This window comes from Hyperoodon ampullatus (genome assembly GCF_949752795.1).
Source record: "Hyperoodon ampullatus genome assembly, chromosome: 20".
Classification (NCBI taxonomy): domain Eukaryota; kingdom Metazoa; phylum Chordata; class Mammalia; order Artiodactyla; family Ziphiidae; genus Hyperoodon; species Hyperoodon ampullatus.
Genome location: NC_136933.1, coordinates 30,632,140 through 30,658,644, shown reverse-complemented (window position 1 = coordinate 30,658,644; position 26,505 = coordinate 30,632,140). Strand labels below are relative to the sequence as shown.

Here is a 26,505-nt window from a genome sequence, read left to right as displayed (position 1 = left end):
TTTTAAAATTTTATCTTTTTCTTTTTTAAGAAAGTCGTATTCTGTTTAAACATCTTTAGGGTGTGAGGTGCCTCTGTTATTTAGTTTAGTCTTGTAGTTCTTAAGAGGTTTGCATGTGCATCAAGAAGAAGTTCCCCAGAGGTGAGTACGTGTAGAATTAGGACATTTATTTCCAGTCAAGAGAGAAAAGCAAGTTTAAGAGGAGTCTGTATAATTTATCCTTGGGTTCTGGAGTTCTGAGTCAAACAGGAGTCTGTGAAGTTCATCCATGTGTTCTAGAGTTCGAAGGGCTTACAGTTTGCTGTCATCAAAGAGATTTTGATTTGGGAACTGGCGTTGGATAGGGAAAAAGTACCCACCACTTTCTACAACATTTTTTTTCATCATTACATACACCAATGGTATCATCCGTGCTGGTGCATCCTCCATCTTTGCACACCCCTTGCAGAAGAATACATTGTTTTCGTCCTGGAATAAGGCCAGTACTTGCTGCACAGAAAGAGATTTAACAACCTCATTAATTCACCATCAAATTATTGGTAATGTACATAAAGCAATAAATTCAGAGAAGAATGGCTTTGAGATGGAATAAATGATATTACCTGTATGAAAAAATCCCTCAGGCAAAAGAAGTGGCTTTTTGGAGGAGAGGTGCTAAGAGTGTGGGACTATACACATCTTAGAGAGGGCAGTCTGGTTTCTAGAAGCTTTTAGAGAGTCGTCCTTATCAAGGGCAGTACGTGTTGAACCGTGTGGGGTGCTTTCTTGTCACCATGACTGGGGACATGTCCTTGGCGTTGGTGGGTAAGGCTCAGGGTTGGCAGATTTCCCACCTAGTGAGTTGTCCTGCCCCAAATGCCGGTAACACCTGCACTGAGACAGACGACTTCAGCGGAAGTATCCCCCCTCCACCCCCTGGCCCGTGCTAACCTCCGCATCCACATTTACAGCATCCTTATCGTGTGGCACCTGTCCTCATTTCATCTCCTCTTGTGGAAAGTCTAGCCGTCCTTCAGATTTCACCTTACCTAATTCCCCCATTTCAGGACTGTGCAGGAACCGGATTTTCTGTGTTCTTCAGTGCCCGGTATATGCAGACACATGGAGAGAATTTCTCTCAGAGCTGAAAGGTGCTTTTCCTTAAACACACCCATATGTTTTCCCGATTCATCGGGCTGCTGAAAAGCACGTAATTGAGGTGTGCTTCAGCACCGTTCCCTTGCACCCCAGCATCCCTCCTCTAGCGTTTCCAGCGCAGCCCAGGGTCCTTTTCCCCGTGGGTCATGGTGGCTGTTACGTAACAGGACACTTCTGTTCGCGGCCAGCAATAAGGATAAGCTGGATCCTGAACCGTCCTGTTAACTCACCTGTGTCCCATTTTGTCTTTGCTGTCCAGTAATGTACTAACCCTGACTGGCTGGCTTCTTTGGTCCCTAACTTCTACCGCTTAACTGAGAGTTTGAGCGCTTTGGGGCTCTGAATCTTTGTTTGGGGGGGGCGGTATTTAAACCAGGCCCTCATTGTTATCTCACCGTCCCATAGAGAAATATCCACAGCCAGGTACACCAGCGCAGTTTCTTGTAACTGAATTTTCAGAACCTGTGCGAGTCTGTGTTCTCCACCTGCTGGAGGATCTGACTCTCAGGCTAGCCATCCGTGGGCTCGGGGCCTCGTGTGGCAAGAGAATGGCATGAGGAGGAGGTGGTTAGCATCCTGTGGTGCAACCTCTACCCTGCCGGTTCTGGAGGCTGGCGCGTCTGTCTCTCAGGGAGCGCGCCGAGGGTCCCGCCGCTCTCGGGGACAGGGCCGAGGGTGACCCTACCCCATGCCTGTCTACACAGAGTGCAGGCTCCATACCCAGCAGTGCAGCAGTCCTCTTACCGGCTGCCGGTCTCTCCCCCGATAACCTCATCCACGCACTTAGTGTAACATTTGGTGAGACTTTCAGGTTTTCTAACGAAGCTAAACTCAAGGGGTTTTAATATCGGGCAAGGCATAGTGAGCGGCAGAGTATGTTTCCAGGACGCATCTGGGTGTGAACGTAGAGGCGGTGCGTCTCCACATGCCAAAGTAAGGTATCATGGCCTTTCCGTGTGGCTGCAATATATTCTCTTCCGAAAACACCTGGCCATTGAGAGTTTTTCCCTCCTGTGCAAGATTATAGGATCTTTGTTTAATCCATCCTCTTGGCAAAACTGATTTGGGAAAAACCAAGGAGGACTGATCCGGAGGAAGGGGTCGGCATGACGCCTCCAAAGGGTTCTTGTCAGATTCCTGGGGAGCCCAACGCTGTTACCAACCCCAGTAACCTCCTGCTCTTCACTTTTTCTTTCTTTTCTTTTTTTTTTTTTTTAACTGTGGTAAGAACACTAAACATGAGATCTCCACTCTGACATTTCTAAGTACACAACGTGGTACCATTATCCAGAGGCACAAGTCTGCCCAGCAGATCTCGAGAATTCCTTCATCTTGTAGAAGTGAAACTTTAAGTCCATCAGGCAACAATCCCTATTTCTCCCTTCCCCCAGCCCCTGGAAACTGCTATTCTGCTCCAGGTTTCTATGAGTTTGACTATTTTTAGATGCCTCAGGTAAGGGCAATCATACAGTCTTTATCTTCTTGGACTGGCTTATTTCACTTAGCATCATGTCCTCCAGATTCACCTTCCAGATTAGTCTTGAAGTAGAGTTTGTTGTGCATCCTTGTCTACCAGTCCCACATCTATCATCCTGGACCCTGGCTGTTTTTGCCTGTGAATTGTGAGTCCTTCATACCATCAGTGATGCACTTTCCTCACCACCTTTGCTGGTTTTGTCTTATACTTTGGTATCCTACTTTAATGGAGTATGAATCATGGTGCCTAGAGGGTGGGAACTTCCTTTGGAACACTGGAGAAGGGGCCTCATCCAAAGGACGACGGAGATTTCGGACAGTGCATACTTTCAAGTCTAAACATGATTACGACTTAGAGAATCCACCCAGATAGATCAGACTTATTTACCTGTGGACCACAGAAATTATCAGATTGAAAGGTTAGGAATTTTGATTTCCTAATTTCTCATGATTGTTATTGATACCGTTTATCTATTTCCACACAGTTGCTGGTGGTTTCTCAGGCTTCATTCTATGTGTGTACCTCAACGAGTGATTATCTCAAGATTAGAAAAGAAGGAAGCTACTCTAAACTTGAAACTCCTGCTATGGCAGAACCAGGAAGAGAAACTCTGAAGAAAGAATAGTGGAGGTAGTGAAACAAAAGGAAAGACCTGTCAGGCTCGTAGGCCGCCTAGAACCCGTAGATGTTCCCACTTTGAGCATAAACCGAGACCCACCCCTGGTGACGGGGATACTCGTGATCACCACCCCCAGCACAAAGTCTAGTAGCCTTGCCCTCCCTGTTCTTGAAGTGTCCCTGCAGGTTGAGCCTTGGTGCCATGCAGCTTTTACTGTGGCCTAATTCCATGAGATGCTTGGCACATTTTCTGGTATAAGCTAGTGCTCTCCTGCCGTGGCCTTCTTGCAGTTCCTTAAAAAACACACTGTGGGTTCTTCTGCATCAGGGGCATTGCACTGGCTTCTTCCTCTGCCAGGAGTGTTGAGGTCTCCCTGCAAGGGGTTCATCAATGAACACTTATCTTCCCGTTTTCAGCTCAAAAGGCACGCCTCAGTGAACTGTTCTCGGATGTTGCAGATTGACAATGACCGCATGTTTCAGGCACTCAGAATACTTTGTTCCTTTTCATTGTACTTATTAAAATGTATAACTTATAGATGCATTTGTAATCATTTGCCTAATGTTTGTCTTCTCTACTGAGGGAAGACAGTCTTCCTTTCATTTCCCATTCTATCTTGGGTATCTCATGCAGCCCATGGAAAGTAGCAGATGCCCAGTACACATTTCTTACCATTGAATGCAGTTAAGTATTCTTTGACTGCACGCACATTTTCTATCTCTTATTCCTTCTAAAACTTCTTGGCTCCAGCCTATTTTTAACTATTTGGCCCCCACTCTTGGATGTACAATTATATTTATGGGTGTCCAGTCTTGTTATTACCATAGGAACTTCTCTAAACCTTAGGCCTAGATTTCTTGGAGTCCTGTTTTCCTGTCAGTTATTTCTGGCCTTTGCTCTAGGACAACCTTTTTCTTGAATTGTTTTCCACTCTGAGAATGAACCACTGCCATATCACTTTCCCACTATAATGGTGACTTTTGGCTCGATCTTTACTTCCAGAAGTATCCCTCCTTAACCTTGAAAAAAAAGGCCCATAACATGGTGTATGACTCTGGATGGAGACAGTCATTTATGTTGAGTTGAATTTAGCTTAGGTGGTGGAAAGCAAGCATGAGCAAAAAAAAAAAAAAATTCACTCATCAACCATGCACACATAATTATCTTGAACCAAGTGCTTTCAGCAGTCTGATTATCACCATTATATGATTTTAAGAACAAAGATCAGGAAAATCTAAAGACTAGTGTAAGTCATCCCAATAATAATGCCAGAATGTTAAGCCGATTCAACATGCCAACCACAAACACTGAAGAAAAAGAATTTAGAGGTAAGTGAAGTAACATGTTTCAAAGACATTGTAGCTTCCCAAAGAGGAAACTTGAAAATCTCCTTAGGTTCTTCAGTGTCTAATTAGGGGACTTTGAGGTAAACAGCCTGACAGAAATTAGGGTTACCACTTTATGGGCATACTTACACCCGTAGATGGATGGAAGCAATGCTGACCCAGATTAAAAATACTTGGTTCCAGCTGCCGTGTTGCCACTACCTATGTGACCTTAGTGAAATCATATTCTTTATGTGGACATGGATTCTCTTATCTTTAAAATTAAAGAATTAACCATTAAATTGCCTTCTAATTTTAAGTCATTAACATCCTATAATTTTACATTAGCTGTCGCTACAAGTGTGTCTTCTTGTGACAGAATTGAGGGCCAGGTGAGAAGTATGTGACCTCCTTCAAGAGGGGGCAGCTGTACATCAGATCGATCCCAAGATATTCATGGATTAGGCAAAGATCAAACATTTCAACATACATAAATATCCTGGATTGTGTTTGAAAGAATCTTATAGAAGAATCAAGGAAGAGGGAGAGTTACCCGGACTTAATCTATGATCAATGAACACATGTTATTTGGAGGGATGTGAACATCCTGACGTCAACAGTGGAGAGAACAGTCTTAGTTTTTACAAGGATCTGAATGAATCAGCCTGAAAATGGCCATGTTCCCTTTTCCCTGTAAGTCTACACTTTAATATTCCAACTTCTCCATCATGAGCACCAAGGGTGTAACTCAGGTTGTTAAAATGCTCACTTCCGGGTTTCCCTGGTGGCGCAGTGGTTGAGAGTCCGCCTGCCAATGCAGGGGACACAGGTTCGTGCCCTGGTCCAGGAAGATCCCACATGCCGCGGAGCGGCTGGGCCCGTGAGCCATGGCCGCTGGGGCTGCGCGTCCGAAGCCTGTGCTCCACAACAGGAGAGACCACAACAGTGAGAGGTACACGTACCGCAAAAAAAAAAAAAAATGCTCCCTTCCTATTTTGCATCATGCTTAAAATTTTGCCATTGACGCGCCGTCCCAAATCCATGCTTTTCCCAAATACCTCTGCTCCCTATTAATAACTTGATATAATTCTTTTTTGTTGAGCTCTGTATTATGCGCCTAATTTCTACCATTCACAAATATCCCCTCACCAACAGACTGCGTCACTTCCATTCACTAACCAAGTCTGACCCAGTAGCCGCCATATCCACTCTCCTTTTTGGAGGTGGGGGCCCTTGTAAAAGCTGCTCGATTTGTATGCGGAGCCTGATGTCACATGTCAAAGCTTCTCCACTTCCACATCGGTTTGAGCCCCCTTTTGTAATCATGGAGCTTTTGGAACTCATTTTCTGTTGATGGAAATCCTTGTCCCACTTCACAATTTTGGCCTCATCAGTTCTAAGGAAGATGATCATGTTGGACTTCTGCATCCCTAAGACTGTGCATAAGGGTCTGAGTTAAGATGGCCACAGTATAATTATGCATCCGAGTAGCTCTCCTAAGAAACCTATCTCTACAGTTATTCACCATCTTACCTTTTGGTATTATAGTCAAAGAGAGGAGGAGAACAGAAAGCAGTAAATGGAGTCTCATGGTTGAATGCCCGGTAGAGAAGTGAGTAATCAGGAATAGTGGGATTCGGGGCCTTTTATTTCCTTCTGGAGACTGAGGTTCCTTTTAGTCAGTGAAGCTTAACAAGTAAGAAAATAAAACAGCTTCCGCTGGAATATTTCCAAGCCTTGAACTCCCTAATTTGGTGACAAATTAACCTAACTACTGGAGACCAGATGGCTAATCCTTTACTTTTTCTATGGGATCTCAAATTTCTCAGAGGTCAGTATCTTTGGCCAGTCATCTTTTAAAGGGTCACTGAGTGTAATAGTCCTTTTTACCAAAGTCCTCTGAATTGCAAGGGAGCTCTTCCACAGCAAACTGTTTTCCACAAGAGGGAGAAAATAATTGCCTATGGACCATTTCTGGAAAAAAAAGAAGCTGTATTTTTAAGGTATTCCTTTAAAAGAGAGGCCGGTATCACATATGTACTATGTTCTTAGTAGCATCTGAAAGGTAAATACACTTAGTCCACATTGAAAACTAAAATTTTCTCACCTGTTATTAATCCTTTGTATAACTGTCCCATATGACAAGATTGATGAGATCAGGAGAGTCAAATAAAGAGCACAGTATTTCCTCAATAGCCATGTATTGTCTACACACTATATGCCAAAAGCTTAAAGAGGGACTTCCCTGGTGGTCCAGTGGTTAAGACTCTGTGCTTCCAATGCAGAGGGTGCAGGTTCAATCCTTGGTCAGGAAACTAAGATCCCACGTGCATGGCATGACCAAAAAAATTTAAAAAAAAATAAATAAGAGAATAAATTTTGGGGGAAAAAAACAAAAGCTTAAAGAGATCCCTAACCTTTCTCCCTACCCTACCATATAGAAACAAAGTATAGAAAGCCTAAGTATATGCCTTTGGCCAATAACCAATTGACTTAAAACCAGTTTATCTAAAGTTAATTGACCTATGATCAATGGCTTAATGACACATTTATCTAAATTTACTTATTTTTCATTTATAAACTTTTATATGTGATATCAGCTTTTTAGGGAAAAAATTTATATACTTTTATGTCTTCTATTATGACTACTTTTGATCATTTACATGTTTATTAACTAATGAGTTTATCTTATCTATTTTGAAAAATTGAGATACAGTTGACATATAATATTGTGTAACTTTAAGGTGTATGACATGTTGATGTGATACATTTATGTATTGCGGTGTGATTGCCACCACAGTGTTAGCTGACACCTCTATTAGGTCACATAGTTATCATTTCTTCTGTGTAGCGAGAACAATTAAGATGTAGTTTCCTATGACTTTGAGGTTTATCGTACAGTGTTGTTGACTGTAATCACTATGTTGCCCAGTACATCTCCAGAACTTACTTATCTACTGGTTGTAAGTTTGTACTCTGAAACAGCATCTCCCCAATACCCTCACTCCCAGCCCCTGGTAGCCACCATTCTACCCTCTGTTTTGATGAGTTTGGCTTTGTAGATTCCACATCAAAGTGAGATCACACACTATTTGTCTTTCTCTGTCAGACTCATCTCACTTAGCATAATGCCCTCCAGGTACTTCCACACACACACACACACACACACACACACACGATATCTTCTTTATCCATTCATCTGCTGATGGACACTTGGATTGTTGTCATATCTTGGCTATTGTGAATAATGTTGGAATGATCACGGGAATGCAGATAATTCTTCAAGATCCTGATTTCATTTCCTTTGTATATATGCCCCAAAGTGGCATTGATGGATCATAGGGTAACTCTATTTTTACTTTTTTGAGGAACCTCCATGCTTTTCCATAGTGGCTGAACCATTTTACATCCCACCAACAGTGCACAAAGGTTCTCTTTTCTCCACATCCTCGCCAACCCTTGTTATTTCTTGTCTTCTTTTTTTTTTTGCGGTACGCGGGGCTCTCACTGTTGTGGCCTCTCCCGTTGCAGAGCACAGGCTCCAGACGCGCAGGCCCAGCGGCCATGGCTCACGGGCGCAGCCGCTCCGCGGCATGTGGGATCTTCCCGGACCGGGGCACGAACCCGTGTCCCCTGCATCGGCAGGCAGACCCTCAACCACTGCGCCACCAGGGAAGCCCCTCTTGTCTTCTTGATGACAGCCATTGTAATAGGTGTGAAGTAATCTTTCACTGTGGTTTTGATCTGCATTTCCTGATGATTAGTGATGTTGAGACTCTTTTCATGTACCTGTTGGTCATTTGTATGTTTGGAAAAATCTCTGTTTAGTTCCTCCGTTCATTTTTTTTTAATTGGGTTATTTGGTTTTTGTTATTGAGTTATATGAGTTCTTTATATATTTATAAATATTAACCCTTATCTGATATATCATTTGCAAATATTTTCTCCCATTGTGTAGATTGCCTTTTCATTTTTGTAGATTGTTTCTTTTGCTGTGCAGAGCTTTTTAGTTTGATGTAGTCCTGCTTGTTAATTTTTGCTTTTGTTGATTGTGCTTTTGGTGTCATATCCAAAAAATCGTTGCCAAGAAAATGTCAAGGAGATTTTTCCCTGTTTTCTTTTAGGAGTTTTATGGTATAAGGTCTTATGTTTAAGTCTTTAATTCATTTCAAGTTAATTTTTTGTGAGTGGTATAAGGTAGGGGCACAATTTCAGTGTTCTGCATGTGATTATCCAGTTTTTCCAACACCACTTGCTGGAGAGACTGTCATTTCCCCACTAAGTATTCTTGGCTCCCTCGTCAAGCATTAGTTGACTGACTGTATATGCAGAGATTTATTTTTGGACTCTTTATTCTCTTCCTTTGGTCTCTGCATCTGTTTCTATGCCCAAAGCATTTTATTATTTTAATCTTTGATGCTATTTTAAGTAGAATTTCTTTTTATATTTTCTTTTCAGATAATTCTTTGTTAGTGTATAGAAACACTACTGATTTTCGCATGTTGATTTTGTATCCTGCAACTTTACTGAATTCATTGACTAGGTCTTACAGTTTTTTGGTGGACTCTTTAGGATTTCCTATATATAAAATGTCATCTGAAAATAGAGACAATTTTACTTGTTGCTAGAGACAATTTTACTTGTTGCTTTCCAATTCTAAAAGCTTTTAATTTCTTTTTCTTGCTTGATTTCTCTGGCTGGGAATTCCAGTACAGTGTTGAGTAAGAGTGGTGAGAGTGGGCACCCTTGTCTTGTGCCTGATCCTAGAGTGAAAACTTGTAACCTTTCATCATTGAGTATGATTTTGGCTGTGGGTTTGTCATATATGGCCTTTATTATATTGAAATACTTTCCATCTATACCTAAGGTGTTACAAGATTTTATCACGAATGAATGTTAAATTTTGTCAAATGCTTTTTCTAGTCCTCAGATTCACTTCACAAATCATTTTTCATTTATAAATATAAACAATCATGATTTCTTTTGTAAAGTTGGTGTTATGTTGTGCGTTTTTCGTTTATAGGTTGACTAATTTCACAAAAAGAATTAGTTCTCTTTCTCTGTAACCCTGTGTTTCCAAATAGTCATGCTTTAACTTTTCACTTATTTTGGGATAATCATTTTTCCTATGTTTGTCTCTTCCCATAAAACTTTAAGATCCTTGTGAGTAGTTATGTGGCTTATGTGTGTTTTAGACCTAAAACTCAGAAAAGTGACTGGAAGATAGTATATTCAGATATAAGATGACTGACAAATAACTTTATTGAAAACTGAATAAACAGATATTTTCAAATGACCATTTGGGGTTGAAAAGTTAGAGGTGAAACTGCAAATTGGGAGTCTCTTCCACAGAGGACTCAGAAGGAGGGATCAAAGTAAAAGATGAAGACAGAAGCAAAGAAAAGGAATAGGTGGACCATGGGCTGGAACCAGCAGAGGAGAAGGAGGAAGAAGGTCACCTCTGGACTGCTTGAGTCTCAGAGCTCTTCCCTGGTCAGGGGGCATGGAGACGCCCACTTAGGTCTGACTTGTTGATGGCCCGTTCCGTCAAGAGGAAATGAATCCACGCCGCTTGAGTCAGTCTGTCCTTAGAGTGCAAGTAAATTGAGAGGAGGATAAAGAATAGCAGCATGTGAACAACATAAAAGGTTAACATTGGAAGCACCATTCAAGCAGGAAATTTTTCTCTGTTTTAGTCATAGTCTTCATTGAAATCATACTACCCGATAGGAAATTTAGAGCGGGGCCTGACAGTTAATATACTCTAAACAAATTCCCCTTTAATGAAAAAAGAAGTGCAGAGATCATTGTGTCCAATCTGTGTCTTCTTAATATGTTTGCTCCCACTACGACCAGCTAGTCTTACATGACCTACAAACTATTTAAGCTCTTTCTACAGAATTGACTGTCAGCCTCCTCAACCCTGACATATTGTTTTCAGATGCAGGTATGAATACTTAAATTATAGAATGTGAAGTACTTCTATGGACCTCAGTCATCTTATCTAAAAATGACGAGTTTGAGCCTGATAGCTTTTTTTTTTTTTTTTTTTTTTTGCGGTACACGGGCCTCTCACTGCCGCAGCCTCTCCCGCTGCGGAGCACAGGCTCCGGACGCGCAGGCTCAGCGGCCATGGCTTACGGGCCCAGCCGCTCCGCGGCATGTGGGATCTTCCCGGACCGGGGCATGAACCCATGTCCCCTGCATCAGCAGGCGGACTCTCAACCACTGCGCCACCAGGGAAGCCCAAGCCTGATAGCTTTTAACTGACAGTCTTAGCCCTAAGTGTTCATGATCACAGAGTATCACGTTTTGTGTTGCTGTCTCCATTTCCCAGCCCAGTCATTTTCCTCCTACATGACTCACACGTCAGTAATTCCAAAATGTGTTTTCCTCCTTACTTCCTCCTTTTGCGAGACTAGATTTATGTTGGAGTCCCAGTGCCGTGCGACTGCTATTTAACATGAGAATCCCTTCCTAGAATGTGGACCAGCACTTGATCTTCTCAGTAACCCCTCCCTGGGAACTGTAATTCTCTTTCTGAAACCCTATTCTGGGTCTGTGCCATTTACATAGAGTGGCCCAGTGGCCAGTTTAGATGAGACAGTTCTGGTTTATGCCTTAGTTCTGATACAGTTGTAAGACTGCTTCTTTTACTTTCCAACAGTGTCTAGTTTGGAGTTAAGAAATGCTCACCCTACGCCTCCAATTATGGATAAACCTCTCCCATAGCGAGAGTTGTACTCGTTACGCTGATTTCTCCATTCCTTCTGGAGACAAACACCTATAGGACAGAGTTCCCCAGGACACCCCTCAGCACTAACCCCTGCTGATAAGACTTTGTCCATCTCTTTTTCCGACCTACTGAATAGATAAAATGATAGATGCTGATGAAATTCAATCCTTTCAGATCTACCTGCCTACAAATAAATTTCTGTGCCTCACCTAGGCATCCCAAGATACAAAGTAAGGATGAAGTGGAATGTGACCTCATCAGGCAATTTGGCTAATGGCAAAGGAACGGTCTCTTTCCTATCCTCCCCCACTGTAATCCCAGGGAAGCTGTTGATAGTAGGTTTACGAATCTGTAAGACTGATTCCAGGGTCTTGTCTGACCTGCCCAATAGCCTTCTAAACTGCAGACCCAGGTAATCAGCCACCACCTTACCTGGGGATAAGAGAGTCAAAAAGAGGAGCATGGAGAGAAGCACATGGAGTCTCATGGATGAACGGCAGCTGAAGGGAAGTGGCATCAACATGGTCGGAGCCTGGGATCACTGAGCATGGCAGGTCCATGGCCTTTTATGATGCTCCCTGGACCCGTGGTTTGTTCATGGTTAGTGGAGCCTAACAAAGAGAGAATAACTCAGTCTTCCACAGGACATCTCCAGGGACAAAAGTATGCAATATGGTGGTAACTCAATGGATGAGAAAGCTGAAGTTAGTGTTATGCATTTCCCACAGACTTAGGATATCCGCATGGTCTGCTGGGTTCCTTTATGGGAAGACCCATGTGGCAGGGGACTGACGATGTTAGCAATTAGCCAGTGAAGACGTGAAGCCTGTGAACAACTGCATGAGTGAGTGAGTGAGCTTGGAAGCAGATTCCTTTGCACCCCAGCCTTCAGATGAACCTCCAGTCAGGCCCCCAATTTTATAGCAACCTCGTAAGAGCTCTTGAGCCAGAGACACTTATCTGCCTCACCACATAAATTACGTTAGTAACTTTACTGTTTTAAGCTACTGACTCTTGGTAATACGCTATATAGCAACAGATAGCGAATAATACAAGTAGGCATCTATCCTCTAGCAAACATGCTTTAATAGGGCGCAAGTTCAGGTGGGAGGATCATGAGGGTGTTACAGTTGTATTTCAGGTCTTTTCCAGCCATATGTTAAAGAGATAAATGTATAACAACATTTAAAGTAACCGTGAAAGTGACCCCATCTACCTTGCATACAATTATGTGTCCGAGTTTGTGTGTGTAAGAGAGAGAGATGGGGTTGGGAGGCCAGGGGAGGGGATGGGCGGGAGAGAGAATGAATGAGAGAACAGAATGGGAGAATGAGGGAAAGAGAAAGAAAAAAGAAATATGAAGCAATCATTAGTTCAAGAGTATTCCCTGTGATAAACACTTGAAGGTTCTTTTTCAACTTTATGCTGATTGTTGGAAGAAGGAAAAACAATGAATACTCCATGATAAATGTCTCTGTAAGAGACATTTCAGCTCCTCTATATCTGTATCTATCTGTCTGTATCTACCCATCTATCTATATCTATCTATCATTTATCTATTATTTATTATCTATTGTATCTATCAATCATCTATATCTATATCTGTATCTATTTATCATCTATCTAAATCTATCATCTATTATGTCTATCTGTATCTATCATCTATCTATATCTATCTACCTACATATCTAACTATCCATCTATCCATCCATCTATCTATCTACCTATCTATCCATCTACCTATCTATCTATCTACCTATCTATCCATCTACCTATCTATCTATCTTTTGCTATTGGTAATAAACATAATGACGAATTCAGCAGAAACAGTGATAAGGTTCAATTACAGATCCTACCTCATGTCATCAGGAGCTGTATAATCACAAAAGAAGAAAGCAGACAAATAGCCATTTAGAGGCTTGGCTCGTTTGTTTCATTTCATTGCTTCATCCAGAGCTTCAGATAATGTTGTATGGCCATCTGATTCGGAGATGTCAGTGCCAGAAAGAGAACACTGTCCACCACTTCTTTGGGTATGAACATAAGTGAACCTCTTACATTTTCTGAGTCACTCACAACTTTGCTCGCTCTTGGTTAATTCCTCTCTCCCCCAGGCCCCGCCAACCCAAAGCACCTGCTTTGTCAGACATTATTCTCAAAAAAAAAACAAAACTGTAAAAAGACATAATGTTTACAATAAAAGAACTTAGAGCCTAGCAGGGAGACAGTGATGCAAGCAAACAATTAAACCAGAATCAGATAATTAAAAGGAAACCAAATACCATTTTCATAAAGAAAGAGGTGAGGACACGGGGAGGGGGAAGGGTAAGCTGGGACAAAGTGTGAGAGTGACATGGACATATATCCACTACCAAATGTAAAAGAGATAGCTAGTGGGAAGCAGCTGCATCGCAAGAGGAGATCAGCTCAGTGCCTTGTGAACACCTAGAGGGGTGGGATAGGGAGGGTGGGAGGGAGACACAAGAGGGAGGAGATATGGGGACATATGTATACGTATAGCTGATTCACTTTGTTATAAAGCAGAAACTAACACACCATTGTAAAGCAATTATGCTCCAATAAAGATGTTGAAAAAAAAAAAACTGGAGGGCAAGTACTATTACAGTTTTAAGAACAATGTAACTTGAAATAAAATATATAAATATCCTGTCAAAATCTAAAGACTTGATAGAAATGGCTCTAAAATTCATGTCTATAATTAGCCATAATATTAATTAATACAGAACTTTTCCCTATCATTTGCTACCGTTTTAACTCTAAGATATAAGAAAAGAATTATCTATTTTTATTTGGGAAAAAAATTTTTACATTTTACATTGTCTTACGTAATAATTCCACATGTTATGTAGGAGTAATGTTAGCTTATCTGATCAGTAAACCAGTATAAGGAGTATTTTCATTATTTCCTTTCTAGTTATTAAAATGTTTTTGAATTACTTTATGCTTTCTTATTTTAATTTTCATTTGTTATTAAATTCAAGTTACATGCATTATTATCAAACATACTTATCTGTGCTATTTTCATTAAAATTGTTCAGGATCCTGAGAGGACTCAAATGTAGTCAGTTCTTCTTTATGTTACTTGGAAAATAGAAACTGAGTTATATTTCACATTTATAATGTTTAGAATTGAAAGTGTTTGTAGATTTTACCTTAAAAATTGCTGTTTTAGGTGTGCTGTAGTCTTAATGTATTTTTAATACTTGATCTATCAGTTGTGAGTGAGGAAATGTCATCTGCATTACTCTTTGTCCATTTATGGTTAGGTAACTAGACGTGTTACCTGGATGTGTTATCTAGGATGATACTAGCAGTAGTAACCGTAGCAAGACAGGAGAAACAATAGTAGTAGCAGTTCTGTCAGTCAGGATCCAGTCAATTAGAATTACTAGTATTTTGGACAAAGGGGATTTATGTCAGGATTTGTTCAAAGAGAATGCTGAGGGAACCCAGAAATAACTGCAGGAAGTAGGTAACACCACTCAGTGGGACAACAAAATGGAAGCAACCAGGAGCCTGGGAAGGAGTCCTGTGACCATCAGGCCTCGGAGGAGGGGCATGCTGTGCAGCTGTGCAGCTGTGCCTGGTGCCTCTGCAGCTCTAAGGGGAGACCTTTCAGGGTCAGCCCTCAGATCTATGAGGAAGGAGCATCAGCTAGCTGTTGCTGGCATCCCTTTGAGGACATGATGAAATTGGTCCTGGAGTGCCATGAGAAGGTGGACCCTGGGGCCGACCGTTTCTCCTGGATGCAACCTGTCATTGCTGTAGCAGCGTGACAGGAACAAAAATGAGGAAGGAAGCCCCTCCCCCTTCTCCAAGCTCTACATCCCCCTGTAGTGCCTGTCATCGAAGCCAATTGACAAAGGAGTCTGGGAAATGTGATTTGCACAGTCCTGGTCCCAGCATCACTGGAGAGCATCGTATCAAGGAAATTAGAACAGAGAGACATTGGGGGAAGTGACGCCACAGTGGGTGCAATGTTATAAAGGTTGAGCAGTCAGATTTTCTTTGATGTGCAGATGTTTCAAGTGATTATGTTATAAACGCATTTGTAATTTCCTTGACAGATTTTTTTTAAAGTATACATAGTTTAGATTCCTACTTTTTAAATATTTATTTATTTATTTGGTTGCACTCGTTATTAGTTGCGGCAGGCGGGCTCCTTAGTTGTAGCAGCCAGGCTCCTTAGTTGTGGCACGGAGGCTCCTTAGTTGTGGCATGCAAACTCTTAGTTGTGGCATGCATGTGGGTTCTAGTTCCCTGACCAGGGATCGAACCCTGGCCCCCTGCATTGGGAATGCAGAGTCTTATCCACTGCGGGAGTCTTATCCACTTCCCCACCAGGGAAGTCCCTCCTTGACAGATTTTAAGTCGTCTAGGAAAACAATGTTCTAGGGCAAAATACAAAGAGCAGTATGGAACTGGGGATGAATTAAGTCAGATTCGTTCAGGCAATGGGATCTGATGCTAATTGGGCCAGAAGGTGGTTAGACACTGAAAAAGATGGAGAAGCAAAAACGGGAGAGAAACAATATGTAAGAATGAAAAATATCACCAATTATGCTGGAGTGTCTGAGAATTACTTTCACATGCTGCATGTCCATGAATTAAACGCACACCATTCTGAAGGATAGTTATGAGAGTGGGTGGATGCCTCACACCTATTTAGGGCTTTCCTAGGAAGGCTACAACATGCTCTTGAGACAAGATATTTATTCTCTTCTGGGTTTTGGTTCTTACCATTATTGTGTCAAAGCCTGTAGCAGAGTTTTTTCAACCTCAGCACTACTGACATTTTGGGTCAGATAATTCTTTGTCTTGAAGGTCATTTCTGTCATTGTAGGATGTTTAGTAACATCCTTGGTCTCTATCCACTAGGTGCCAGTAGCATCTTTCTGGTTGTCACAACTGAAAGTATCTCTAGACATTGCCAATTATGCGCCGGGGGCAAAAGCATCTCCAGTTGAGAACTCTGGCTTATAGCATCTATATCCTCATGCAGGGTTTGTTTTTCTTCTAGCCATTTGGACCAATCCTTAGGGCTAAGGTTTGGCTGTAGGGTCATCAGGTGGTAGCTGACATTGAATGAACCCAGGACACAGTTTGGGTTATATGAATGCATCAGGAGCAGAACCAGAGGGGACTTTTTTCCATCACCCAGTATCAGTGCCCACTGTTTTATACTTTGAACTATAAGAGAGGGTGCTGTAGGCTTTTCTGCATGACTGGACCTCCTCCAGATTTTTACCTGTCCCTGTAGTGGTGCCAGGCCTCAAAGGTACAGGAAAGGTATGGGGGTGGAAGCTGTGGTTACTCTGGAAGGCCGTGTTCTGGGTGGAGAAATATAGCAGGTTCTTGAAAGTGAACTCTATCCTGACATTCAAGCTTAATGAAAAGAAAACACAAGCTATTAGAAGTCAGATAAAGGGAGCAATAAAAGCAGAAGACAGGAACAGAATTGATATTTGTGTTGTCTTTTAAGTCAGATTTATTGAGATGTCTTACACAACAGACATCTGAATTTTATTCCTTAAAAATGAGCTCAATTCTATGAGATTTAAAAAATCCATATAGTTGTATAACCAACACCACAATCAATACATAGAACGGTTCTATTACCTACAAAATTCCCCTCACATCCTTTTGTGGTCAACGTCTTCTGTTCCCAGCCCCTGACAATGTCTTATCTTTCTGTCCCTATAGTTTGTCTTTTCTTCTTTCTTATTTATTTCTTCTTAAGTGAGCTTTGGTAGTTTGTTTCTTTAAAAGAATTTGCCTATTTTCATTGATCTTGTTGGATTTATGGACATACGGTTATGCCTAATAATGCCTGGTTATTCATCTTATATCTGTGGGATCTGATGTCCTTTCTTTCATGGCTGGCATTGGTAATCTGTGTTCTTTTTGTCTATCTCTCTCAGATCAGAATGGTAAGACATTTATAAACTTTATTCATCTTTTCAAAGAACCATTTTTTATTTCTTTTTTGTTCTCTATTGATTTTCTGTTTAATTTCTTTTATTATTTACATTAATCTCCTGCTTTTCTTGTTTTAGATTTAATTTGCTCTTCTTTGATGATATAAGCATTTGGATACTATACATTTATTTCAAAATGCTACTGGAGCTTTATTCCACACATTTTGTTATGTTGTATTTTTATTTTTACTCAATTCAAATGCTTATTCATTTTTATCCAGAAGCGTGTTGTTTAATTTCCAAATATATGGGAATTTTCTAAGTACTGAGTGTTGATTTCTGGTTTAATTCTATTAAGGTCACAGAGCATATTTTATATGATGTGGATAATTTTATGTTTATCAAGACTTGTTTTGTGGCCCAGAATATTGTTTATATTGCTAAGTGCATACTTAGAGAGAATGTTTATTCTGCTGTTGTTGTGGGACGTTTTCAAACAATATTAATTAGATTAAGTTTGTTGTTAGTATTGTCCAGGCCTTCTATATGCTTACTGAATTTGTGTCCTCTTATTTTATTGATTACTGAAAAAGAAATGATTTTTTATTGAGATGTAATTGACATACAACATTATATTTCAGGTATACAACATAATGATTCAATATATGTATATATTGGGAAGTGATCACCACAATAAGTCTAATTAACATCCATCACAATGCATGGCTACAGACTTTTCCTTGTGATGAGAACTTTAAGATCTACTCTCTTATCAACTTATCTACTCTCTTATCAAGCATGCAGTACAGTATTATTAGCTATAGTCACCCATGCTGTACGTTATGTCCCTAGGACTTATTTATTTTATAACTGGACGTTTGTACCTTTTGACCGTTTCACCCTTTTTACCCACCCCCAACCCCCTGACTGTAGTGACAACCAGTCTGTTCTCTGTATCTATGAGTTTGTTGGGTTTTTTTGGGTTTTTTTTCTTTTGGATTCCACATATAAATGAGATCATACAGTATTTAACTTATTGCACGTAGCATAATGCTGTCAAGGTCCATCCATGTTGCCACAAATGGCAGGATTTCATTCTTTTTTATGGCTGAATAATATTTCATCATATATGTAATGTGTATCACATTTTCCTTATTCATTCATCTATCAGTGGACAAAGATTTTTTCCATGTCTTGATTATTGTGAATAATGCTGCAATGAACATGGGGGTGCAAATATATTTTTGAGTTAGTGTTTCTGTTTCCTTAAAATAAACTCCAGAAGCAGAATTATTGTATCATATGGTAGTTTTATTTTTAAAATAGTCTTTGCAGATGAAATAACCTTATATATAGAAAACCCTAAAAGACTCCATGAATAACTGTTAGAACTAATAAATGAATTAAGTAAAGTTTCAGGATACAAAATCAACATACAAAACTTAGTTGCATTTCTATATGTTAAAAATGAACTATCTGAAAAATTAAGAAAACAATTTGATTTGTGATAACATCAAAAACAATAAAAGACTTATGAGTAAATTTAACCAAAGAATTGAAACACCTGTACACTGAAAATATAAGACAATAATGAAAGAAATTGAAGAAGACACAAATAAATGAAAAGATGTCCCAGAATAATTAATCTTGTTAAAATATCTATGCTACTGAAAGCAATCTACAAATTTAGTGCAATTCTCATCAAAATTCCAATGGCATTTTTCACAGAAAAAGAAAAAACAAATTCTAAAGTTCATATAGAACCACAGCAGAACCTGAATAGCCAAAGCCATCAGCTAGAAGAACAAAGCTGGAGCATCACAACTTCCTAATTTCAAACTGTATTACAAAGCTATATTAATCAAAACAGCATGTTATTGGCATAAAACAAACACAAGACCAATAGAATAGAATCAAGAGCCTAGAAATAAACCCGCACATATATATGGTCAACTAATATTTGACAAGGGAGTCAAGACTCCTCAATGGGGAAATGATAGTCTCTTTAATAAATGGTGTTGGGAAACATGCATTGGGCATATACATACACACAGAATGGAATATTGTTCAGTCATGAAAAAAAAGAAGGAAATCCTATCATTTGCAGCAACTTGGACAAACTTTGAGAACATATGCTGACTGAAGTAAGTCAGACAGAGAAAGACAAATACCATATGATCTCATTTATCTGTGGAATCTAAAAAAAATCCAAACTCATAGAAACCGCAGGTAGATTGGTGGTTGCAGGGAGTGAGGTTGGGGTGAATGGGTGAAGGTGGTCAAAAGGTACAATCTTCCAGCTGTAAGATGAATAAGTTCTGGAGATCTAATATACAGCCTGGTATATATAGTTAACGGTAAGTAATTTCTTGTGTAACTGAAAGTTGAGAACAGAGTAGATCTTAAAAGTTTGCACCACACACAAAAAAATTCTAACTATCTGAGGTGATGGAAGTGTTAGATAACCTTATTGTGGTAACCATTTTGTGACAAATATGTATATTAAAAAATCGGGCAAAGGACCCGAATAAACATTTTTCCAAAGAAGTCATACAAAAGGCTAATAGGTATGTGAAAAATTGCTCAACATTACTATTTATCAGGGAAATGCAAGTCAAAACCACAGTGAGGTACCATCCCACACCTGTTAGGATGGCTATTGTCAAAAGATAAAAGAGAAGAAGTGTTGGTGAGAATGTGGAAAAGAGGGAACCCGGAGGACTGGCTTTGAAAAGGGTGTGAGAAGAAATTGTCTTTTATCGGGGTGTTGCTCTGTGCACATTCAGCTTGCTGGCGAAGTCTGGGAAATCCGATTATTCAGGTTTCCTGTGATCTGCCCTTTTGATAGGGAGGGAAATCCCACAAGGCTGCATGGAATGAAGTTGTGCATTTTCCAAGTGGGGAAGGCGAATAGTGTCCCCAGATGAAGGGTGGAGGGCTGCCGGGCCAGGCAAAAACCGTAGGTAAGAAAAAAGTGCCCCCACCCAACCTGGAGCTCATCCAGGCCGTATAGAAAGATGGAGACCAAACCAAGACCAAGTGAAAATACATCGTACGAATTCTTAAAATAGGTTTTGTGTTTGCAAGTTTTGTTTTTTTATTTACTGAGAACTCACTAAGAATCCCTGTGAGAACAAACACAGAAAGAGAGGCGAGAGCAAAAGCGAACGAGAGAGTGAGAATAAAACATCCAAACAAACAGAAAGCTTACGAAGGACGTCAGTGCTCCTTGGGTGTAGTAGGGTCGACTTCAGGTACGTGCACCATGGGCAGACAGCATGGTCGGCCGTCCAAACATCTCCCAGCCTGGATTTCTGAGTCGATGCAGAATTCCTGGCAGGAGCCATTTGGAACGCTCACAGACTTCCTTGAAACCGGCCCTGCCTGCACAGAGAAGAGAGTTGTGGTAGCTATTTCCTGGTGTCCCTGAATTTTTATTGAATTACTTGGGAGGAGGGAGTATCTGGAAACAGTCTTGTGTGGATTTTTCATTGTTATTTGATTTCTTAAAAATCTGCTTTCACACAAAAATTTGGATTTGGGGCATTGCTGTAAAATCTGACAATATTGAGTGCATCTAAGTAACGAAAGGCTAGCCGTGGGCAGCCCTGCCCCCATGCCAGGGCACACACGCCCCAGCTCTTCTGGGTCTTTCTCGATCCTTATTATCTCCTAACACCGATGACAGAGGTCAGTTTTTATTTAATATTAGTCTTTTACTGCTGGTTTTTCTAGAGTAGAAGAAACTTTTTAGAGATATCTCTCTTTCTATATGTGTGTGTGTATGTGTGTGTCTTTCAAAAGTGGAACTGAAATACAGATCCAAAAGATAATATACATCAAGGAAATTATTAGAGAGGAGATTTTTCTGGGGGAAGGGAACAATATTCCTACATATGTAATATGCAGACAGTGCCCATGTCAGTATTTCTTGCATCCTGAAGCTGCACTCACTGCCTCTCTCCCTGGCTCTGGTCTTTGAGGTTGCAATCTGCTGCAGGAATCACTGCATACATTAAGTTTCTTAAAGGCTAAACAAACATCCTTGTTAAAAGCATTGAATAGTATTTGACTTATGTCCTAATATATTAGTGTTCGGGGGTGGGGTCATACACATTGAGGGGCTCAGTTTCAAAAGTGGCTTGATTCTGAGCCGTCCCTGTATGTCACAAAGTGCACCTTTCCCCTGACAACTTCTTAAGCTCTTTGCCGACATTGAGAGGTCTCAAAACCCACACTTCTAGATTTTCCTATTCTGGAACATAAAAGCCAATTCTTGAATAGCTTCAAATCAGTATAGGGCATTCATAGACATTCAACAAAAGTCCGTTGAATTCAGCTGAAAGTCAAATGCATTAAATTGAATTTAACTCTTTACTGTTCACAAAGCAATCATTAATGGATATTTGTTAAGCATCCACTGAATGTGAGGCCCTTACTGGGAAGCAGGCATACAAAGAAAAAAAGATACGATGGCCTTCCACTTCCAAGAAATCATAGGCCAGTAACCTCGGTTGCTGGATAGTCCAGGGAAGAGTCAACTAGCCCTCAAAAGAGAGTATTGGCACAAGGTGAGGGAGAGGTTTCGTAAGTGAGAGCCAGAGAGAAATAAAGTGTGGCTGAAAGAAAGAAAAAAGAAGGATCGCAGGGGTTGAAAGGTTAAGGCACTAAGCCTTGAAGGACCTGGTGGTCAGAGCAGGCTTTGGAAGGAAAATCATGGGATCACATTAGTCCTAAGTGTTTGAGGCTGTCTATTCAAGGTTTTCATCTGCGTTTTTACCTGTAACCAGAATAGTAATATTCAGTGTGTGTGAATGCAGAATATAGTGAAATATATCCACTGCCTCACACTCCGCAAGGAATTTGAGAGGGATCACAGGGCTGGGATTAAGTAGACTGCAGCTCCTTGTATGAGGACTGTCCCCATTCACGCATCTGTCTACTCTCCTATTCCTTCCCAACCCTTGAGACCCTGAATTCTCAGGAAAAGGTAAGACAGTCCTCTTGATGTAGAGCAGTAAGTCGCTGATCCCTCCTTAGAGCTGCATGTCCCGGAGATATACGTCTGTGCCTGTACCTGTGACCCACGTTCGCATGCAGAATGCAGGGGGTGCACTCACTGCAGTGCCATCTTGACCCCTGTGTGTAAAGTTCTACTTTAGGAGAACAGATGTTGAAAAGGGAGAGGATAGCCCGAGGTTGGCATGGAGCCTTCAGGGGCACCATCAAGGCTGGGCGGGGCAGCGGGGTGGAGGTCTCTCGGACTCAGGGCAAGCCTTTCAAGGAGACCCCCCCACCAGTCCCTATAACGTTGGCATAGCTCTTATATCAGTATCTTAGGACGCTAGTTTCTGCTGAACGTAGAGGAGTTTTGGAGACCAAGATTTCGTAGAATAATGCCTCATTTTTTTGTTACCTAGATCTAGAAACTGCTAGTAAATTTGCCTGAATAATTCATCTTCAGTGCTGGAACAAAGAGGGTTTCAAGCGCTTGAAATGCCCTTGACTTCATGTGATCTAACTGAGAGCTGCTGTGGAGAACTACTGAGTCAGGTGACCGCAGGACTTCCCAGGTTTCCCACAAGACCCCTGCTCAGGGCAGAGGTGATGCGGATGTTGCTGTGAACACTGGACCCCTGTAAGGCCTCGGGCACCCTACTCTTACCAAAGCTTCAGCAGAGCTTGTTTTGTTACCTGGTGGCACTTGGCCCATAAAGAAGAGAATGGTAAGCGGGGGAACAGCAGTCCTCGTGGCTGGAGAGAGGAGAAAGCTTGGCTTCATTTCCAAGAGGCAGAGAGAACTTCCGTCTGCGGCCCCCTGGCACCAGCGGAATGTCTTTGGCCGGATATCAAGTGCCCTCCTGTACCTCATTAGGGTGCTTGGGGACAGAAGTGTTCTACGCGCACAGGCTGGCCTTTGCAAGAAGTCTGAGAATCCTTGTTTTGTTGGACACTCAGTTCATTAGGGAGATGTGGGCGCACAGTTTGGACCAGAAAACCCTGTTAAATGGGAACATAAGCTACAAACACTTTGGCTCCAGGTAAAGTGTCCGTGCGAAGAGCTATCTATATTCAGTTACAAGGAGTCAGGCTGTGTACAGAAAGCAGCTGGTTCAGTCGGTGACTAGACACTGTGTTAGTGAGTACCTCCCGGGCTTTGCTAGCCGTCCTCGCGATCAGTCGCCCCACTCACTCCGGGTCCGAAAGCCCACGGTGCTGTGCTCAGGATATACTGACCACATGTATGTTGGTTTGCTTAACAGACAGTTACCTCCCAATGAGGTGTGAGCTCCCTGTTGTTAAGACCAGACTTTGCCTCTCAGGGCTGAGGAGGAAGTTGAATTCTGTGGTCCTTTACTCTCAAAAGCGCATCAAGTGCATACAACACTGGCAGGGCAGTCAGATGCCTCTGAACATGAAGGCAGGGGGTCTGGGTCTAAGTTCCGAGTCTTTAGGCCTGCTTCTCACCAGAGGTCCAGACATCGGCAGGAGGGCCATCCCCCTTGAATCTCAATAGCGCCCGTACAGACCTAGATCTGTTGGGTCGCAATCAAGAGACTCTCAATCATTATGCATAAAAACAACTGGGAAACTTGCTTCAAAATGCAGACACGTCGACCCACTCCAGGCAATGTTAGTTTGGTAGGGTGCCTACAAGGCTAGGTACGCCTTCTAATGCCTAGAAGTCTGCATTTTTAACGAATTTCCCAGGAACCAATTCTGAAATGGATTCTGGAATACTCAGTGGAAAATATCAACTTAGATCACCTCTCAGCTTCTTTCTGGCTCTTATATTAGAGTATCCTAAGTGTTCTTGTCTTAGAATAAAACTCATGCTTGGCTTTTATGACTGACGACAACATTTTGTGTGTGTGCGCACGCGCACCTGCCTGTGTGCAGCACAGAAAGGTGAAGCGCACACCTTAATCTGTGCAAGATTAGATTCCAAGTTTATAAAAACAACTCCGGAATTGGCCAGGACGAGTAACTAAATTGACAGAGCAATCTATTTGGAAGAAGGCTGTTGCAGGAATAGACCCTAGATGAGGCTCCAGGCTAAAACAATGTGAGTGTACAGAGAGAGAGGCTGGAGAATGTTTGAGAGACAAAGTATAGGGCCATGATGACGTTTATAATGAAAGTGGGCACGTGTGAGTAATCCAGTAAGTTTAACCTGAGTGCCTAAGTAAATGGTAACAGCGCTTACCTGGAAATGGTGCTGCACTGAGAGGCGCGGCGGGTGGTGACCCTCAGCCTGAGCAAGCGAGCTGCTAGGAGAGTTCTAGAACCACTCGTTGGCCTATGCCGCCCCCTGCTGGTCCAGAAACGGCTGTCACTGGCACCTTCCTGTACCCCGCCTCTGAGATACACGGCAGCCAGCTGCCTGGACCCCAGGGTTCTGGAGGAAGAGCTGGCAGAGGGCATGCAGGTGTGAGGGCTGAGGCGAGGCTGGGGCTTCCTGTGGGCATAGCTGGGGCTTGCGCTCCGGCTGTGGGTCTGTGGTCCTGCATTCCTCGCCTGCAGTTCCCGGGGTAGAACTTCTGAAATCAGTGGGTGTGGAGGGGTGGGCAGGCTCAGGACCAAAGTCCCTCTGTCTGTGTCCCTTAGGACATCCCTGTGAGATTTGTCCTCCGGGGTTTGTGCCAGACTTCCCAAGGTCACCTATGTCCTCCTCGTCCTTGTTTTTGTACTTTCTTTTCCTGCTACATTCTGCCTTACTTTCTTTTCTCTTTGTGCAGACCTTGGACTCTGAAGCCAAAATATCCCATGAGGCCAGAAATTAGTACCTGGTCAGTCATACAGGAGAGTCTGTACTCTAATCTCCCATTACCTTAAGGTTTATTTTTATTCTCATGAATAGTAGTGGTATTATTATTATCTTTATGATGGCCCTCAATTTTTGTTGTCATTGTTAGTCATTATTTATTAGTATTTTATTAGTAACATTCATCATTATTTTATTAGTATTTATTAGTAACACTATTCATCTTTTTTTCTTATTATGGATGATTTTGTGGTCGATTTATAGAACAGGAGGGCTTCTTGCAGCACTTAGACAAATCCGCGGGTGGTGGACAGGCATGTCGGCACCTCTGTGCCGTCCAGTTTAGTAACAGAATTTCTGGGGCCAATGAGGGGACTGAGAATGTTTCCAGAGGCGCAGGTGGTCCTGGAATGCCCTAACTGCACCTCAATTTTTGGCAGTGTTGACTTTCTGGTTCTGAGCTGAGATAGAAAATACCTGCAGGGACAGGTGGTGACACTTTCTAGAAAGCCAAGAGCAGTATTGCCCCCTAGTGGACTTAGAAAAAATGTACAGAGGATTAGTTCAAGATGGTAGAGTAGAAGGACGTGCTCTCACTCCCTCGTGCAAGAGCACCGGAATCACAACTACCTGCTGAACAATCATCAACAGGAAGACACTGGAACTCACCAAAAATGATACCCCACATCCAAAGACAAAGGAGAAGCCACAGTGAGACAGTAGGAGGGGCACAATCACAGTAATATCAAATCCCATAACTGCTGGGTGGGTGACTCACAAACTGGAGAACACTTATACCACAGAAGTCCACCCACTGGAGTGAAGGTTCACTGAAGTGAGCCCCACGTCAGGCTTCCCAACCTGGGGGTCCGTCAACGGGAGGAGGAATTCCCAGAGAATCAGACTTTGAAGGCCAGAGGGATTTGATTACAGGACTTCGACAGGACTGGGGGAAACAGAGACTCCACTCTTGGAGGGCACACACAAAGTAGTGTGCACATCGCGACCCAGGGGGAAGGAGCAGTGACCCCATAGGAGACTGAGCCAGACCTACCTGCTAGTGTTGGAGGGTCTCCTGCAGAGGCAGGGGGCAGCTGTGGCTCACCAGGGGGACAAGGACACTGGCAGCAGAAGTTCTGGGAAGTACTCCTTGGTGTGAGCCCTCCCGGAGTCCGCCATTAGCCCCACCAAAGGGCCTGTAGGCTCCAGTGCTGGGTCACCTCAGGCCAAACAACCAACAGGAAGCAAACTCAGCCCCACCCATCAGCAGACAAGCAGATTAAAGTTTTACTGAGCTCTGCCCACCAGAGCAACACCCAGCTCTACCGACCACCAGTCCCTCCCATCAGGAAGCTTGCACAAGCCTCTTAGATAGCCTCATCTGCCAGAGGGCAGACAGCAGAAGCAAGAAGAACTACAATCCTGCAGCCTGTGGAAGGAAAACCACATTCACAGAAAGACAGACAAGATGAAAAGGCAGAGGGCTATGGACCAGATGAAGGAACAA

At 42.1% G+C, this 26,505-nt stretch overlaps 1 protein-coding gene across 1 annotated transcript; it reads right to left on the bottom strand.

The window, feature by feature from the left end:
* Window positions 1–307: 307 nt before the first annotated feature.
* LOC307068601 (beta-defensin 130A-like) lies at window positions 308–6,149 on the bottom strand (the record flags this gene model as incomplete). Its single annotated transcript, XM_079726552.1, has 2 exons — window positions 308–485; window positions 6,064–6,149. The coding sequence occupies 2 exons, from the start codon at window positions 6,147–6,149 to the stop codon at window positions 308–310; spliced, it is 264 nt and encodes an 87-aa protein (XP_079582678.1).
* Between the last annotated feature and the right edge of the window lie 20,356 nt (window positions 6,150–26,505).